The sequence below is a fragment of the Tympanuchus pallidicinctus genome, unplaced genomic scaffold (assembly GCF_026119805.1).
Source record: "Tympanuchus pallidicinctus isolate F22 unplaced genomic scaffold, pur_lepc_1.0 scaffold21, whole genome shotgun sequence".
Classification (NCBI taxonomy): domain Eukaryota; kingdom Metazoa; phylum Chordata; class Aves; order Galliformes; family Phasianidae; genus Tympanuchus; species Tympanuchus pallidicinctus.
In genome coordinates this window covers 6,493,145-6,513,438 of record NW_026294733.1, presented here as the reverse complement: position 1 = coordinate 6,513,438, position 20,294 = coordinate 6,493,145, and the positions used below count along the sequence as shown (strand labels likewise).

The window sequence follows — 20,294 nt, the reverse complement described above, 5'->3', positions numbered from 1 at the left end:
GACTGCCAATGTTTTATCTTTCTTTATCTAGAAATGTTGAAGGCCACCTTGAAGTTTTTTTCCTTTTTAAAATTTCCTCAAGTGCTACTTTCAGTTCTGTGATTTTTTTTTTTTTTTTTTCTCTAAAATGTGTGTAAAGAAGGGCTGTTTTTGAAATTCGTGTTCTTCCTTTGCACTGTGTGTGAAAGGAGAAATCCCCAGTGAGCTCACATCTACAGAGAGCCTGGTGGCCAGGCAGTGTGAGGTGGTGGAAGCAATAATGTAATACTTTGTATTTATGGGGCAAAATCCTCAGAAGAATTTTTTGCAATTATCTGAGCTGTACATGGGATGTGAACTTCCACCTGCTAACGCAATCAATGCCCACAATCTCTACAACAGCATTATCATTGGTCCTCCTTTGTACAGATAGAAAAAAAAATCTCTGGGGGATAAATTATATGCTCACACAATGAGCTTGTTTCCAACTCATCCCTTAGGAAATTTTACCACAGTGTATCTTATTTCAGATTTGAGATGAATATTAAGACCTCTCTCAGAAAGGTCAGTGTTTTGCTCTTTAACTCTTTGTGAAGGACAAAAATCATACAATGAAAAAAAAAATGGGGGGGACCAAGTGATTCTCAAATCTCAGGCATACTGAACAGAGCTATCCACTACATCTTTACTGGGTGGACTTCCTGCACTTTTGTCAACTTTAGAATAGCTGTAAATATGCAGTTACAGAGAAAGTTATGCTTACAGAAAGCTGCAGCACACTGCATGTGAGAAGGCTCTGTAAAAATTGTGGCAGAAAGTTATGATTTTGGCTAAAACAGCTTCACAAACTGTTTGAGAGTTCTGTTCAGTTCTGTTCCCAGATATTTGGGGCTTAGCTTTGTTTCCTTGCACACAAGTGATAGGGGATGAGGTCGGCCACAGCTGGAAGGAGGAGCTGCCCTACATTTTCTTTGAAGTGAACGTCTGAAGGACAAAAATCCCTAAAATGTTATTTTGTTAAAACATAGGCTAATCTACTAGAACAAGATGACTCTTCAAATAGAATAATTTCTGATTAACTATGGCAGATCGTGCAGAGCAGTTTAAAGCAAATATCTTTGTGCATATTAGGAGTTTGCAAGGTGGTTTCTTCCACACATTTGTACTTTCTATGTAGAAATTTTCAGTAGGTTTGTACTTTGAAATAATGCATTCCGTATACAGTTCTGTAACAGAAGCTGCCTGTTACCTGTCTGTCCAAATGCTCTGATGGACCTTCTCTATGGGACCAGGACCAACAGAGATGCTCCTGCCACTTCCTCAACTTTCTAAAAATTCTTAGGTTATCTTTATATTAAATTTGAAATTAAATTATTCTGACAAATCAAAACAAGAGCCTTCCTTCATATCTTTGTATTTTTTAAATTTTTTTTATAGTATCTTTACAAAATTATTCTCAGAAATAAGGGGAGGAAAACTCTTCAATAGCTAAATGGCCATCCCTTGAGCTGCGCCTGTAGTATCACTCAGTAAACGTTCCTATTCTGCAGAGCTGATATTTCTTCCCTATCCCAGGTGTTTAAGCCAAACAACAAAAGTTCTGTTATCAGTTCACTGCTAATAGGGGAGCTCCCTAAGTCTTCTTTCTCAGTTGTCAATGTCCTCTGTCAAGGTGAGCTCTCACTGATCTAGTCTATATCTGTGATTCTCAGACACTGTGAGTCTCCAAGAGCCATCAGGGTGTGCTCACTTGGTGCACACTGTTCCAAAAAGCACTGCTGGAGACTTCTGAGGGAGCAGCAAAATTACAGGATCCACTGAGGGCAGCCAAAAACTTCTGATGAAGTGTCGCTCAGGTTTGGAAGGAGGTCATGACAGCTGTGTCTGTGTGACCACTGTCTTTGTTTTCCAAAAGTATTAAAGGAGTTAGAGCACCTGGATGTAGAAGGCATCTCCAGGTGCTTGACACTGCAGGAGTGCTGCTGTATGAGGAGAGTACAGCCCTGGGGAGCTTAGGCCACAGCAATGTGCCACCATGGTTTGTAGGCTGTGCAAATGAATGTATTCTCTGGGCTACCAACATTCAGTCTATAAAGACTGAGCCTTATCACTAGCTGGCATCAGCTCTGCTGAAATCAAGGAAAGTGAAGGCAAGCTTGAATGTAGCAATATGTTTGTCTTACTAGCTTCTTAGTATTAAGCATTAACTCAATACTTTTTTTTAAAAGTGATAGTTTGCAAATTACCAGAATTTTTCAGAATTGAAGTGGAGTCAGAGAAAAAAAGCTGGAAGAAGCTGTGAATACAGTGATTTGTGGGACAGAAAAAGGATTCTTCACAGTGAGGGTGATGGAACATTGGAACGGTCTGTACACAGAGGTTGTGGAGTCTCCTTCTCTGGAGATATTCAAGACCCGTCTGGAAGCCTACCTGTGCAACCTGGTCTAGGGAGCCTGCTTTGGGGGGTGGTTGGACTCGGTCATCTCTGGAGGTTCCTTTCAGCCTCTAGAATTCTGTGATTCTGTGATCGAGAGCTGTCAGATAAAGCAGGAAAGATATCACGTGCATGTGAGTGTTCTGAGAGGGTAAAAGAGAAATGCTTTTTTTCTGTGATAAAAGAAATATTAATCTCACTGTGGCAGTGTGTTTAGCAGCCCTAATATAAATAAGAGAAGAATCTCAGAAACAGAAAAAGTGGTGAAATCCATACAGTTTTATGAGATTATACAATAGGAAAAGCTATCTGGAATTGTTGAAATTATAAGTTCAATCTTTTGCTTTAAGGCTGAAGGGAAATACTGAAACGAATTTTGCAAATCTCTGAATTTGCATTGTCTCTTCAACACAAGGGTGCAGGTTTATTTATTTAGCAAAAATTGCAATTTTCATTTTCTTTCACACAGCAAAGTCTCCTACCGTGCAAAATTCTCTTTGGCAGGACTCTCTAACTTTCAAAGAGTTTGTGGCCTAAGCTACTATTTTTATATGCACCTTATAAACGTATAAAGTTGACAGATGTTCCTGTGCTCTTGTCTGTCTTCAAGAATGAAATGAAAAGATTGTGTGTTGTGCTGCTTTTTTTTTTTCTTTTTTTCTCTTTTTGTGAGTGACTTAATGTGAAGCTTCTCAAACCAAAATATTTGAGTTTATAATTAGGCTTATAGCACATACCTGAAAATTCTAGGGAAAAATAGGAATGTCAGGAATACTTGAAGCTCATCAGAAACAGATTTCGGTGTGCTGGTATCACAAGCCATGTCTCTGGTGGGAAGATTAATATTTCTAATATATTTCATTCTAGTTGAATTAAATTTATACTCATGTTTCTTCATTTTTTATTTTCCCTGTTCTCATTCTGATAATGGGTATGAATTTTATGTAAGTCTAAATGAGAAAATCTTATCCAGTCTCATCATACTGCGCCTTTTATTTTTCCTATAAGAAAGGCAAACTTTTTTAATATTTCTTTTTCTGAACTAATTCAGCATTCCTCAATGAAATATTCAGAGAGGCTTTCTGATACGTAAGCAAGGCTTTTAGTTTATGGCTGTTATTCAACATCTTTTAAAGGTCATGAACTTTCTTTTTCATATTCAACAGATACATTTTCCATTTCAAATCTTGAATTTAAAAAGAAAAATATGGTGATGTGTAAATAGGAATTCCAAATCTTATCATCTGTAGGATTCTTCTAAATAAGTAAGGGAAGTGCACTGGCTTTTAATTTTTATAAGTGGAACAATAGATCTCTCATGAGTTTAATAAGCTGATTTACCTGTGAAGTTTTACATAAGATTTAATTAAATTCTCTTTACAAAGCAATTGAATTTTTTTATGGAAGACAACACTTGCATTTTAAAATGTCACTTTTTCCCCTGGGCTTTAATTAAGTTTCATCTTGATGGGTCTTATATTTGCATCTTTCTTTCCATGTTCGTACTTGGAAGAATTCAATCTTCCTTGTATCCCTCAGCTTATTTTAGAACTGGCATTTTTTTTTTTCTTCCAGCTGCTATGAATAGGCTTCATTTTTTCCCTTAGTCCTTACACTGGACATCCTCATTCATTTCTAAATAACATGAACTTTCTCCTATATTGTCATCAAAATCTGGTTCCTCACGAATGTAGTGAAAGCCTGAACCCAAACTGTGCTCTAGTTGGTTCAGAGACCTGCACCTTTTGTGGTTCTGACCTTGACAATCACTTTCTCCTGCGGATTATATTGCTTCTTATCTCCTCTTCTTAGCTTGTTGCTTTCAATTCCCTATTTAGTCCATTAATGCACACAATTTTTCCATAATTCAGCAAATTCTTTGTTTTTTCTCTAATTCAGTTCTCAGCTGCAGGCAGGGCAAAGCACATTAGCTCAATATTGATTTCAGCTTTTGTGTCATTATCGTGCTTTAATTTCATGGTAAAAAACATGGTAAAAATGAAAAATTACAGCTGTGAGACACAGAGGCTTAAAAGTCTTCAGTACTGACTGTTTATGTTCTGTTCATATTTTTCTGATTGCCAAGTTTTGATGATAGGAGGTTATATAGAAGTTATATACAAACTGGAGACTATATAAATTTTATAAACTTTTAATTTTGAGCCTTGAGTGTATTCTCTGTTGATGTGCTATGTTCATATGCATATTTGCCATGATTTCTGGGATAAAAATGTGTTGTGTTGATCGGGACATTAGGTATACTTGCAACGCAAATAGCAAATAAATAATTGCACTGCTAACCTCTACTTGATTGAATTTTAACAACTATCCGAACATCCAGAGACACATACAGGAGCAGCTGTAGCAGTCTGCAACATGAGGAACTTGAACGCATTTTAATAAATGTGATGAGTCAGGAGAGTGTTTCTTCCCTAAAATGCAGCAGGGAAGGTTAATATATGTAAAATATATAAAAATATTATATATAAAAATATGTACAAATATTTATATAGCTAGCTTTCTGAGCAGTTTTCTTCTGAATAACAGCCCTCCTTACACCAAAAGAGCATTTTTCTCACTATTTTGTTTGCTGTGATGGCAGTCTAACCACAATACAAAAGTCATTGTTTGATTCTGGGCAGCATAGCTAGTGCTGTCGCTGTTCCGAGGAACATTGTGCTTCTTGCTCAGTCAGCACTGCATCATGCACTTCCCTGCTATAATTACATGTTTCAGCATGAAATGTCTTTTTCAGACTCGTGCATCTGCTTTTGGAGGAAATTATAAATTTCCTAAATAGGAGTGGTAGAACCTGAGGTATTTGATTACAGTTGAGGAAGGGCTTGTTTGCTCTCCTTTCAGTAATGATACATGGTAAGAAAATGTCACTCAAATCCTGAGCTGCAGAGTTGGCATGATTCCTTTTGTATACCGTGCTTTATTTCATTGGGGGTATTGTGATTTTTGAGCTGAACTGCTGTCCTGCTGGGGGGAGACGCTGCTGCACAAGCAACCTGATCGTTCGATCCTCATTAGTGCCTGCAATTTGGTTGTGCCGTGGGCCTTCCATAGGCATGTTCAGCCTGATGGTTGAACTAGGCTAATGGGTTCTGAGCATCTGAATCCTTCATTTCAGTGACCTTGACAGAAAAACAATATAAGCATGTTAACTGAAATCCACCTGGCCTGAGGGAATTAAAGGTCTGATTTAGGCTGAGACTCATAATGATCTTTGTACAGGCTATTTGGGAGAAGGGAAAAGATGCAGGTAAAAATGGAATTCATAAATGTTTGACGCCTGCCACTCATTAAATGAAAGCTGCTAACAGAAAGCTGCTAAGTCACTGACCACTGCAGAAAATAATTAGCCAGCGATCTGTCTGGCAGCAGCTGATATGCATTTCCTTGTGAAAGATGATTGGAACCCATTCAGGGAGTAGAGATACTCTGCTCAAAATAAAGAAGGAAAAGTTCTCTCTTTTCATGATGATAAGTCTAGCTCAGAGATTTTTTTTTTTTTTTTTTGTAGAATAAGGTAATCTTCAAAATACTTTTGAAGATGCTTATTCTCAAACCATGAAAATGTGAGTGGGCCATTTGACTACAAAATGAGACAGTGCAGAGGGTTACGAGGATTATTGTCACTTTATGTTTAGACAGCTGATGAATCGAACTTCTTAGGGCCGAGTCTAGTCCTTGACATGTGCTTTTAACAAACTAATCAAAAGAAAACTCTAGAGCTGAGTGCAGCAGTTTTATTGGAAAAAGTCCACAGGTGTGTGCAATTCCTTTATTAAAAGATTTTCAAATACATTGGACAAGAAGCAATTGATGATTGAGTTATTCCTTTTTTATACATTTTTTTTATTTCCAAAACTATACAAACATTGGAAAACTTTCATTTTCCTCCATTTCAGCTATTAGTAATTCTGTAATGATAATTAAATATCTCCCATTTCAGTCTGCAAACCCACTTCTCAGGAGTTGACATTTTACATCTTTGACAGTAAAAAAAAAAAAAAAAGTCAGTCATATGTACATGTGCTTAAGGTTGCATAATTGAGCATCATTAGGTGCTGAAAACTAGTGAGTATGTGGGTTTCAAGATTCACCCAGGAGGGCTGAAGGTTCTGAATACACATAAACTGCGTACATATGATTTAGTAGCCAAGACACTCTTTGTTCCCTTTTGTTTTCAAGGATATATATCTGTGTGCTAGCTATGGTTTAAGGGTTTCTTTAGTAAAGGTACTCACGGAGTGAAAAGCAGCACTGGCAACAACTATTGCTGATCAAGGACATGAATGGGCAGAGAACTGTATGCGTATACACAATACAAATATTTCAGAAAGAAGTTCTTATGTAAAAATAATATCTAGAATAAAACCTATTTCTTGGACTGGACTAAAGGACAGGGAAAAGAAAAGAAAAAAAAGCCTTGTGTGAATATAATAGTTCAGCATGGGAGAAGAACAATGTAAACACGTGGATTAAATTCAGAAGCTGATCTTGCAATGTATAATTACTGGAAATTCATTTGAAATATAGCAACATTATCGATGGAAAATGAAGGCTACAACTGCAGCAGACATGTACAGTATACTTTATGAGCTATTATATTGGCCATACAGATTTGTCTACATGTTATTTATTTGAATCCTTAAGGCTTCTCTAATGTCTTACATGAAAGTGCTGTCTGCTTGGATCTTCCATGCATGAGGGAAAGGGGACATTTTCCAAGGAAAAAAATATGATTTTTATTCACATTTCAATTACAATAGCACAGCCAGAGACACAAAATAAAAGACAATACTTTATGGTACCTTTGTTTCATTTATTTTGGCCCCCAAAAGATGCATGCACTAGACTTTATGTACTACAAGGTATTGAAATATTTACAGCAATTGTACATGTGCTCTTAAAGGGATGGCAAAGGGAAAGGTCTATTTTTATCTGGATGGGAGTAAAAGTTATTTTCCTAGCTTATTAATACATATTCAAAGTGAGAGATGACTCTTCCAAAAAGAAAAGCCCACAAAGAATAAAGCTATAACATAATTATAGCCAATGTTAACAAACTGTACAGTACTTTACCTGGGAATTCTGCTCTCTGTCACTCCTGTTTTAAATGGCAGCGCCTACTAGTGAGTGATGTTGCCATGCTCCCCTTGCCCTGTCTGCCCTGATTCTCCTTATTCCATCAGGTATAGCTGAGTATTACCTGTTTATGATATTTTTGAGATATTTTAATATGTTGAATGGACAATTAATTCTCAATAACCTGATGGCAATTTTTGGATAAATGATATAATTGGTATTTACTGGGTTATGGCACTAAAGAATTCATACCACTATAAAGCGCGTCCTCAATACTTCAAGTGGACTTTGGGAACCATCTCTCTAAGAAATTCAGTGAGTAAGGCTTGTATCACTGATCTCCTGCTTTTAAAGGTAAAGATATGATACCCAATACACCAAGTTAAACAAACAGAAGGCAGTAGGGAAGAAGATGCGGGCATAGGAGTCCATTTTGGCAATGCGGATATGTATTCTTCCATGCCTCCATGCTCCTGTTCGACAATCCTCAAAGCAGCAAAAAAAACTAGCACAGTCCTTGCCATCAAGACACTCATACCCGTATTCTTCGTCCCTTTCTTGGAGGTGTGTAGCATTGTTCATTTGAATAGTAGCTGATCGAGGTCGGATGTCAATTGTGGGTGCCTAGGATGGAATGGCAGAAAAGAAAAAGATGGCAGGAGGGAGACACTCTGTTATTATCACCAGACCAACAGGAAACAGAAATTAATGGTCAACATGGGAATGATGGTTCTACAGGGGTACATGGGAGACTGGTAATATTACCTTGAACTTAAAAATCAGCTTAAATCAATTGCATCATACACTAACTTTACAGGAAAGCAGCACAAATCAAGATCAAGTTGACAGCTGAGGACAGTTAGCTTTAATGCCAGACTAAGTAAACCATAGAGGTTAAAAGAAACAGAACTGATGATATTTGGAATTGTTTTATACTTCACGTAACTGCCTGATATATGAAGGCAATTTGGGTGTTGAGCATGGGTGGAACGAAAATAATCAGTTGGAAATGCAGGATTATTTGTGTTACTGGGGTTTGTGCAAATATATATATATATGGAAAAAAGGCACAATTAAAGTATTTTTAGTAAGGTTATGAAAATCTTGGTAAGACTCTCCAATAGTTAATTTGAATGTATGCAGTTCATCTATTAGTGTTCACCAACTAGAAGATTCATCATGTACCCAACTTTATATGGCAGGCATACATTTATTCGAGTGACTTGAATGAGCTATGCATCTAAAATGCAGTTAAGCACTGGTGAACATTACTATGATGAGTCTTAAAATTTGCTGCAGATTGTGTAAAATAATTATAGTTTCATTCCATGAGCATGTAAATGGCTTTCATTTTACAATGGTTCTTTGTTTTGGACAAAATCTCTGCATTTCTGAATGAAGATAAGATTTAGACATATTACAAAGTTAGATATATTTGCTAATTTTGCTAAGAATGTGTTGGTCAAGTGTCAGCATTAAAAAATATGTGCATCTTAAACCCTTTCAAAACTCTGACTTTTTTTTGCATAAGGAACAGCATTTGAGTGATCGATGATGACACTGAATTTCATTCATGTCAATATCAAAACAAATTTAGTTTCATCATTTTGAAGTTAAGTCATAAACTGAGGGATCAGATCTGAGTTCTAAAAGGGTGTATTGCGGTTTCTGGTGTAGCTGGTGGCATTGGATCCCATGGGCAATTAACAAAGAGAGAAGCAGAAATACTTTGAACAGAAACTCTCTTAATTCATGCGATCCAATAATGTTGGTCACTCTTGAACTTAGTGTAAGTTCAAAATCATAGTGAATCAATAATTGGGCTGCTGAATCAACTCTACGTATTATTTAGAGAAGCATAAACATTCTACTTAATTAGGAAGTTACCTAGAGTAGAATGCTTAGATGTCTAATTTAAGAAAACAAACAAACAACAGCACTCTCATATATGCTCTAATCGTTAAATTCAGCAGTCGCATGCAGTGAATTTCCATTCCAAAAAACATTATACCTTGAAGGAAAACATCCGAAGAAGCTTTCATTTTGTAGACAGAAAAGAGAATCAGAGGGTTTTGGTTTAAATTAAAGAAAAAAAAAAAAGAAAAAAAAAAAAAAGAAAGAAAGAAAGAGAAAAAAATAATGTAAATTAAAAATATGTTTCTAAAACATAGTAAGTCAAAAAGAACTAAATTTATAGAAAGTTTGGGGTAACAGCCATTTAAACAAGAATCTATGCTATGAAACCCACACTTCTTTATCTTATCTCTGACTTGTAACTACATCCAGACCAAAGACAAAGTGTATCAAACTCCATTTAGATCTTTTCATATTCTCAAGGTATTCCAGTCTTTTATGTTGAACTGCTTTGAAAGAAGAGACAATTCAGAGCTTATGAAAGCAAATTTTAGAAAAAGCTACCTGAATACAGAGTACTGAAGACTCTACTTTTAAGTTTTCTAGACTCTAGGTTTAGATTTGGAGAATTGTTATTTCTATTTGTCCCAGGATTGTCCCAGAGAAAAAGTGTAAGAGCAACTAATCTCTAAGCAAGGTAAATAGATCTGAGATAGTTAATCTTTGCTCTCTTAATTGTCTGTGACACAGGTTCACATAAGCAGCCATTTATTTCAGCCTAAGACAGACATATGTGCCACCATCCAAAAGTGCTTTTTGATCTAAACACACCTATGATGAAATCCAAACTCACCACACCTAAAGTAATGTGTAGTCTTACGGATGTTTAGCTGGCTGTTTATCCACTGCAGTGTATATCTGTAATTTTAAGAGTGTATTTCTCATCAAGCTTTAAAATTGAAATTATGACAAGTAAGTGTAATGAAAACTAGTTTAATTTATATATTTTACTATTTTTTTTCTTTCTTGCAAGCTTTCTTGCTTCTGTGTAACTAACAGAGAATATCTTAAGGACTTTAGCAGAGCAAATCCAGACACTTTCATTATTTCCTACATGCCTGAAGTGGATTTGAAAATATTCTTAACTAATGTAAAACACTTGCGTTCGTCACATCTTGCAGATGCATATTTGATTTTTCTTTGAAGAAGATTAGGCTGCTTTTGTTCCCTGTAGTATTCTACACTCATTCCTTTCACCTCACAGTTTCTAGACAACACACTTCTCAATCAGCAGCAAAAGGCATGAAGTCTGCCCTGGACAAAATAAGACAATACTTTTTCCCTACCTAAACATACTCTTAGAAATCTCCTAAGGGTATTCCTGGGTCTTTTCTTTTTACTGTGGTTATTATATACATTATTTATTATTGTGTAGCATGCATCAATAAGAAACATTGCCAATGCTGATAAATCACTTTCAGAAGGAGTGAAATACATAATGGAGAGAGAGAATACAAGAAAAAGAAGATAAGGAAACAATAAAAAGGAAACGGGTGCTTACGGGGGAATTAGAAAGAAAGCACAGTCCATAGTTTGAACTTAACGTTACAAAAAGCAGAATCATGCCAATAATACATATGTAAGTTAATGGCAGAGAATATTGCTAAAGATAAGAAAGAGACACTGAGAGTTCTTCCATGGCGGTCATAGTAAAAGCTCTATCTATAACATAAATAACAATTTCATTGATAGTTATTTGTAGAAGAATTTGGCAAAAAGGGTCCTTGTTTTAAGACATTTGTTTCTCTGCTGTCTAGACAACTGTGATATACGCATTGTTAATTATCGAGGTAAATGATTTTATTCCTATTAATACAGAAGTGTAGATATGCTCAAATGAGAGTACAGGCATAGAGAGAAGATAAGTATTCCTTCAGATAATGTAATTTAATTTTATACCTCACTGGTAAAAAGATACATACTGGATTTTTCTTCTTTTTGTCTTTATCCTTGCTTGGCTTTCTGTTGCTGACAAAGTAGTGCAAAGTTCCGTATTCCACCAGTGCAGAGAAAACAAAAATAAAGCAAACTGACACAAAAAGATCCATTGCTGTCACGTAAGAGACTTTTGGAAGAGATTTACGAGCAATCGTACTTAGGGTGGTCATTGTCAGGACAGTTGTAATACCTGGTAGACAGATAGAAAACATCAGAAATGTTATAACTTCATGTAACAAAGCCATGCTGCCATTTCTCTCTCTGACTGTTTCTGAAGGATGCCAGCAGTTCTGATAGAGAGCAAAAATATCAACCCATCCCAAGCAGTGAAATGTGGATTCAGTGGGAGCTTCAAGGATGAATAGGGAGTGTGAATCATTTTTGCATAGTCATTGCAAGTGTTGCCCTGCAGATGGATTCTAATTTTAAAAAATGTATTGAATTCAGCTTTGTTGCTTTATAGTTTTGCTTTTAGGTATCCATTTTTCATTTCTAATTGAGAAATGCAGTTTTTAGGGTTTATGTTCTTGAATCCCGAAACTGATAGAGAGAAAAGAACTTTTTCTAACAGAGTGAGAGGTCAGGTGGAGAAAAAAATATACCTGTCACTTTAATCCATTCTTTGAAGTACTCCAAAGGCTAATATAAAAGGCTCTAAATATAAATATAATTATAATTTATATTATATATTATAAATAATATATTCTCATCTATTTATTATGTATTATAAATAATATAATAAAAATATAATATAAAAGGCTCTAATATAAAACTTTCCATGCTGTCCAGCATGTGTCATTTATGGAATTCATATCAGTAATGACAACAATGCCAGTAAGAAATGTATTTACAGCCATTATATGATTTAGAAATTATGAAAATTCTTAAGGAAGCCTGTAATCCAGATGAAAATTCAGATCAAAAAGTGTATTTATTTGTATGTGTACTGTGTAAACGAGACTTTGTTTCCTTTCTCTTATTTTTAATGCATTCTAGTTGTAAGCAAATGATACTAGCCCCAAATTTCCACACTAATTCTCTGTTGCTGCTTATTTAAGTGATTTCTTGCAAATAAAGCTGGAAGAGAGTCTCTCAGGACTGTTTACAATTGTCACGCTGTGAGGTCAGATTTCTCTCAGTAGTGCCTCCTCTGGTTTTCAGAAGTGACTGTAGCTCATAACTAAAAATTATTAGGACAGGCCTCACCTTCCCTTCTCCTTTCAGAACATTATTGCCTGTCCTGTGATGTAAATAACATTAAAAATGCATCAGAATGGTTAAAATTCATCATATTTTTATGGCAAATTTCATACCACTGATTTTATCTTAGAGATATGAATAGCCAAATTTTCAGCAGAGAGACAAGTCTGCATTGTATGTCTAAGCAAAAACAAAAATAACAGCTGAATGCCTTTATTCACTTTATACTTTAAGGCACATTTTCTTGTTTCAGAGAGTGAAAAAAAAGCAATAAAACACTTAAAGCATTATGCGTTGGGGCTGTTGGTCCTCTATTCCTGTATTTCTTTCAAGGGAAATCTGTAATGAAAATGCTGACCCTCCCTGCAGTGCTCTATTCTGTAGTTCTTGAGGAAATAAAAATGCAGAAGGAAAAACTAAAATGATTCTTAGTAGCACAGGTTTAAAAAAAGAAAAAAAAAAATCAAAAAAGGTAATCAGAAAAGATGCAAAAGCTTTTGGAGATGATCGTCAGTACTCCTAGTTAGGTTGTGACATGGTAAAATGGAAGAGAGACAAATATAGTCTAAGTGCTGTTACTCCTTGGAAGTGATTACATTATTCTAAACAGGAGGAACTTGTATTAAATTCTCCCCTCTTGCATTTAGAAACTGGTGTCAGTTTAACATCATAATGCTGAATGAAAGCAGGAAAGTAAAGCAACTCACCCAGTGATGTTCTGGCTGGAACTGCATCCTTGTTAATCCAGAAGGAGACCCAGGACAACACAACAATAAGTGTGCAGGGAATGTAGGTCTGAATAGTGAAATAACCCATTCTCCTGCTCAGGTTAAAGTAAACAGACATGACTACATAGTCTCCTGTAAAATAAAAAGATACTGAAGTAGAATAATATGTTAAATAAGTTCGTAGAATTTCTAGATGTTGGCTAGGACTTTCCTATTCTATGTCTGTAGTATATATGAAAGCCATGCGTGTTCACTTATGTAGCTTGAACTTCAGATTTCAAGGGTAATCTCTTTTGCATAGCACAGCAGACTTCTAATTTACCACTTCATTCATCACATCTTGCAGATGTATAGATATTTCTCTTCAGGATGCAGGAATAAAGCAAAGCTCTGGATTTTGATGTATTTCTTCTAAGCTAAAAAAAAAACCAAAAAACAAAACAAAAAAAACCCCTGGATCTCATCTTTGCTTCAGATTACAGCACTTCTGGGAAATCTTGATTGCAAAAGAACTGCAAAACCCCAGGCTGCAAAAGACTTCATTGCAATTCTATGAAATGCGGTCTAGAGATAATTCCCAAACTCAAACAGAAGGTTTGCACATCCAGAGTGAGATGCTTTCCCGGAGATACCCAAAAGACTCTATGGCTAATATGCATTCTGTTTAGATCAGTACTGCTCCTTAACAGAGAAAGTTCTGTTTTCAGATGTAATGAAAATGTTAATTTGCCCACCTTTGAACTTAGTCACAGAAGAAGCTTCAAAGTTAATTTTTCAGCTGGTGTGGCTTTTTTTTTTGTTGTTGTTATTTTTTCCCTCCAATATGAATGTCTGTTTACAAGGGATTAATTGGTTTTTAATTTCACTGCATTATAAGGAAACTAGAAACTTTAAAAAGCAACTTATGTACTTGGGATTTACAAGATCTGGTTGAGCATGAGCAACCAGTTTTAACAAGTAGATGTCATCTGATTATCCCCTCAATCCACAGATAAACTTGTCTTGTATGTTTGTGTCATTGCGCTAAGCAAGACATTGACCAGGAGCACAAGAACTGGAGCCTGTCTCATTCTTCATCTCTGTGGTACATCTACTGACTTCTTGGAAAGTGTCTATTTTATCAATTTGGGCAACCAATTTCTTAACATAGGTTTTTCAAAACCACTTATTTTTTTTCCTATTTTCCTCTTCTGTATTATTGTAGAGATCACTTAAAGCAGTACTTGTGTTACTTCAAAGTGAACAGTCTCAGAGAAAAGGCTGTCTTCAAGTTTAGTGTTACTGTATTGCTTTAGTGAATCAACAAATTACCAGAAAGAAGAGATGGGAAATATAAAGCCAAAAGCATGTGACAACATAACAAGTTAGAAAAGATTAGCTCAGAATTGAAACAAAATTTGGTTGTTTTCTCTCTGCTCTTGCTTCTTTTTAAGTTCCAGCTGCAGTAGACCATCCTGGGGAGTAGCTGAGCAGATATATCAGATCTGAGCTAACTACTTCTTTCATATATTTTGCCCATAATGTTTCTCCTGTAGTTGGGCACGTCTGTTTGCCTGTTTTGTTGGTTTTATACTCTTGCTTTGTAGGTTCTTTTACTCAAAAGAACAAAAAATATCGCAGTTAAGTACAGAAGCCAGCACTACTGCTCAAAGGTGTTAGAGCCAAATCCACAACTCGGCACCAGTACTGAAAAAATGAACAGTAAATCCATCTGACCCAGACTGGGGTGTGCTGCAGAGACTTCATACAGAGACTCCTTCTTCAATAACCATGTGTGCAAGAGCACCAAGTGGTGTGAATAACACACAAAAATGCGTTTATATCAGGGAGAGGAAGCGACTCCAATCTTTCAGTTTTTTAGGTGATTTTCACAAATACTATTTCACTGTTTTCCCTAGGAAACCTGGTGGAGATTATCAGGTCTCCAGTGAGATTTATTTAGATTTTTATTTTGATGGAAGTCGTTTTTTTTTTTTTTTTGGTGAAAAATGGTGAACTATTGTACTGATATTTTTACAATTTACGCATTTATTTAAATTTAACACATATTTTGTCAACAATGTAATGCATACCAGGTTTTAAAATGCTAACTAACGTGTGAAGGTCTTGGTCCATTCCACAGCAATGAGTTATTACTTCGAAATCTCTGTCATCTCAATGACATGCTCTGAGGACAGTCCATTTACACAGAGCGACAGCAGTATCCCAAACAGAAAGCTTGTGCTACTGGAGACAATCCAAGTGGAAGAAATTTATATATAATTTAACACAATTCCTTCTGCTTTTTTTTTTTTTTTTTTTTTTTTTTTTTTTTTTTTTTTTTTAATACTGACCTTAACCAATTTAGAAATAGCATATTTCTGCTAGTGTGTTCTCAAAATTAGAAAGTGATGTAATTGTTCTAGATAATGCTCATTTCCCATAAATGTTATTGGACTTTTCATCATGCAAAGCCTGTCTTTCTTAGTGCATCTGTACATAAAAAATTCCAGCCACTCCAGAACAATATTTAATGGAAATTCTTTTTGTCAGTTTCTGATACTTGTAGCAGAGCCCACAGCACTGTTTTGGCAGACCTTATTTCATACCTTGTATAATCTGAAACATTCTACAGAAAGCTCAACTAAATAAACCCCTATATACTTAACAAGCTTTAAGGTTTTTACAAACCGAGCAGTTAAAGCAGAGGAAGTCAGGACTTGAATATCCGATATAACTTGCCCAGCAGCATGGAGATTTCCAGTCTGAAGAACTATTTAAGTATATGTAAATTCTTTTAAATTACATGTTGCTTTCTAATGTGAAAGCCTACTGGTGCTATAAATGTTGTGCTGTGGAGTAAATACTACTACTTCAGAGAATCTTACTAGAGAAAGGAATAACATTAAAACCACAAAGATAAATAATTTTTCCTTATCTTGCTTTGTTCTGATTTTGGGAAGTGGGATGTAGAGATGATTTTTTACCAGTATATGACAGGAAAGGCTGTGTGACAAGGCAAGCCAATAATTCTGTAATGTGTTGAATATTTCCTCCAGCCTTTGAGTAATATGAACAATTATAAATAAAGCAGTAAGGAAAACAAGATTGCCCCGAAGAGGCATGATGCTAAATGTTGCCTTTATATGTAATGGTGCAATGTGCACAATGTAACGGTGTAGAAGCAGGACTTCGAGATGTGTGGTTTAAAATAAGGCAAGTAGTCTGGAAATAATCAAATACGTAATGCTATAGAAGCATACAAAGTAATGCAAGACCAAACATGTGCCATTTAGGACCTAATACCAGTTGTCGTAAGATGTACATCCAAAAGGTAAAGCATATTAAGTCCTCTGTGAGACATGGACTTGGCAGCATTTTGCTTTAATCCCACTTTTCATGACTTAAAACCATAGCCTCTTAAAATGGATTCTTGCCTCAGTGCTGTTTTTATCCATATTTGTTTTATTTCTGACTTTATTCATGGTCTTCTCTGCTCTTCAGCTGGGGCCAGCTTAAACACTTTGTTATTTTCAGATTATCTCTGTGCCTGAGGTGGTTTTCACTCCTGGTGTGATGCCTGCATGAAGCTGTCAAGCTAAGACACTATTTTAGTAAAAAATGACCAGAATTGATACTTAGCACAGTGTTATTCACTAGTTCTCACTTGGTAAATTGTTATTTTTTTTTCATTATTACCTCATCCTTGTTCCCTGAACTCTGATTCTTGTCTATCCAATCTTGCATACTGCAGCTACAGAGATTCTCAGACTGCCAGATGGCTGTTGGGAAGACTGATATACTTTTGGACTTTTTTGGAAATGAATGATAATGTAACCTGGCAGCTTCTCTGCGACACAGCATACCTACATACTTAACATTTGGCACTATAATTAGATAATTATTGGATTATTTTAGCCTTTCACTAGAGATATTACAGTCCTACTCTTTCTATGGTTTATATACATTACTATATATGTTTAGAAAACACCTAGTGTTTTTTACTTGTAAAGAAATACAGTATTTCTCTGGCAAAAATAATCCTCTTACATTGAAGAGCACAAGTCATTCTTAATATATTTACACATCATTTCTTTCTCCCCTCCACCCTATGAATATGTATATATCTTCCATTCCTCTATGTCAGAATATATACATAGCTAGATGTAGTCTACAGATATGATAATCAGTTCAACCGTTTCTTCAGCAACATGTATTTGAATTTTTAACCAGAATGCAGTCTCTTGGGAAAGTGTTCTTCAGATCATGCTTATATTCATGTACAAATACTCATCACATTTTCTACTAAGTGCATATTCCTGTTATTTATTTTCTGAAGAGCAGGAGACATGAAACAGGATTCTGACTTCAGGCACAGCCTCTTCATGATGCTACTTCTAATTGGAAATAGGGATTTCTGTTGGTGGCAAAAATCCTTGTTACATATAGAGAAAGTGTGTGGGCTTAAATTCACATCTATAGAGCAAGAGATATTTTGAAATGGAGATCAATTTTCCATCAGTGTCAGATGATCGTGACTTCTGTGAGCCCTTACAAGAGGATTTTTTTTCAAACAGTCCTATACCATTCTAATATACACAGACTCAATGCTTGGAGTGGGAACTTGAATCTCTTCTTTCCATATACTTGTGTAATACAGCAATTTGAGTACTCAGATTCTGGCTCTGTTAGACATAAGGGGAAGTGAATTCCTGATTTGAGGAACCATCTGTGCGTACGTCCTGGCCTAATTCCCAAAGGTTCAATAGAAGGAATTAGTTGTGCCAGGAAGTGTAGCCAGGGGGAGATGTACATTGCACTTAGTTGATTTAATCAGCACAGTGGGTGTGATCCTTCACTACATCCCACTTGTGGAATCAGTTATACCTGTGCAAAGTGGGGGGGAAATTATACCTACTAGTAATGCATGTTTAAGTGACTGTGCAATGTGTGAGGTGCTGGGGCAACAAGACTCTAATTTGTTCTCTAAACCTATTTGGAAGCTGGTACAAATGCTAGAGAGAAGAACAGCTTTCTATCGCAGGGAATTGGTGTCTTAATTATAGTTCAGGTAGCAACACTTACAGCTCAGATTGCCTCACCCTTACTATTATTATAGGATCCCATTTTCTGTTGTTTTAAACCACAAGTTTAAATTATAAAAAAAAGTTCAGAAGAGCTTAAAAAATGTTATGTTAGCAATTTGATCAAGTTACCCATATGTATCATTTCAGTTCATTCCCATAGATAGTTTTGGAGTGGGTAAAATTCAGTGTCACTCCTGTTAAATATACAGAGTTTCTAGCAAGAAAATTCAGTTAAGTGAAGGTCTGGCCTTTTCACATGATGGCATTTCTGTGGAAATCTTTTTAAGCTAACAGTTTGGAAAACAACCCATGTGTCCATAGACGTAGGCAGTTGTTTGAGAATTTTTGCTAAGACTTGATTCTGATAAGCTTCATGCTGCCTCCGCTGCCTACCAAACCACACACTGCTCTGCAGGATGCAGCAAAAAGAGACAAAAAGAGATGGATGCTCATACAGTGAGATGGCTCTGTTCTCCTCATACATTCTTTGTTCCTTCAGACAGGATGATACGTAAAATCTCCAGAAATTCTGTAAGTGATGGAAGTTTACAGAGCAAGAGCTCTTCAATTCGTGCCGATTCCGTAGTGTAGGAGCAATTCTCCCCCAAGAACATGAACGTTCTGAACATGAATTTCCTTCAATATTTTGGTTACCTTGAATATTTTCATTAGGTATAACAGCGTGAAAATCCACGAGTGCTTTAGTAAATCTTCATATTATTTATAATTTTGTACTTTTCATGCTTGAAATACAAAAATCTGCGGAGAAAATATATTCCATAGCAGAATAATAATGATGAATCAGTATCTGGCAGAAAAAAATTCTATCAAGTAGCTACATAATACTGAAGAAAGCAAGGGTAATATATGAGCCAAATTCCCCCAGAATTTTCCCTACAGGCCGTCATTTGTTCTTCAAGGATTGCTCAAATGACTAGCCACTGGGATTTAACATAAGTCACTGTTTATACAGCAACTAACAGGCACAATTTTGTTTACGCAGCCAACAGCATCCACATGGTGCATACAGACCCAGACACACACCAGCTGCCCAGATTTCCACTGCTGATTTTCTTTTTTTCTCCTAATCTTAAAAAGAAACCAAATAGCAGATTTATCTGGAAAAACATACGTATAGAAATATAGATAGAAATGGAAGGTTTTGTCATTTAACTGGTATAAACGAGTACATAAATGAGTCATTATATATGGAAAACTCTGCTTAGCTCTGTCACCGGATGGACTGTACATATGGAAAAAAAAAATCATGCCACAGGAGGGCACTGTCACCTCAGACTGGAAATGAGCAGCGTTTCCAAGTCTGCCCGTGGAAAACTGAATTGTAAAAATTTCTGTGATTATTTTCCATTTGACTTACACAAACACTGGAATGGCATAACTGATTCCTACAGCTGTGTTAATATAGCAACACTTGTATGAATAAAACTAATTTTTGTACGAAAGAAATATTACCAGAGGAATATCACCTTTGTGCTACACGTAATGAGTGTATAAACTGCATAAATTGTTAATGAGGAACAACCATAGCAGCAGAATTTATTTTCTTTTCCTCATAAATAAGTAATAGAAACATCCTTGTTCTCTCTCTCTTTTACTGTTAACATGGCCAGAGGTCTCATTTTCAGTGAGGAGGAGATCATAGCTAATGCTGCTTTCTTTTATTGTTTTGTTTGCTTCTTTTTTTAAAGAATGAACAGGTAAATGGGAGTTTAGTGGAATAGAGCAGCTGTAGTGATAAGTTCATTGCTGTCAGTGCTCAAGGTAAGCTGTCTCTGAATTAATCTCCGTAAAAAAGACAAAGGAAGGCCATTCACATTGTGAGACATTTAAAAGAATACCTTTGAAAAATGTCTACAGTATTTTTACAGAATTGAAAGGCCTTAGTCACTGATTGGTTTCTGTGACGATTTACCCACA

General features: G+C 35.8%; 1 protein-coding gene across 2 annotated transcripts in view; it reads right to left on the bottom strand.

The window, feature by feature from the left end:
- Positions 1-6,154: 6,154 nt before the first annotated feature.
- The window catches only part of GABRG2 (gamma-aminobutyric acid type A receptor subunit gamma2), a 68,097-nt gene continuing 53,957 nt past the window's right edge, over positions 6,155-20,294 (bottom strand). The window contains exons 7-10 of one of the 2 annotated variants that reach the window (XM_052684832.1): positions 13,270-13,422; positions 11,347-11,552; positions 9,522-9,545; positions 6,155-8,134 (exon numbers count right to left, since the gene is read on the bottom strand). In XM_052684832.1, the coding sequence (XP_052540792.1) occupies positions 7,859-8,134; positions 9,522-9,545; positions 11,347-11,552; positions 13,270-13,422 (659 nt within the window). In that variant the 3' untranslated portion in view covers positions 6,155-7,858. The remainder of the gene's footprint in view (positions 8,135-9,521; positions 9,546-11,346; positions 11,553-13,269; positions 13,423-20,294) is intronic. The other variant, XM_052684833.1, reaches the window with a different exon arrangement.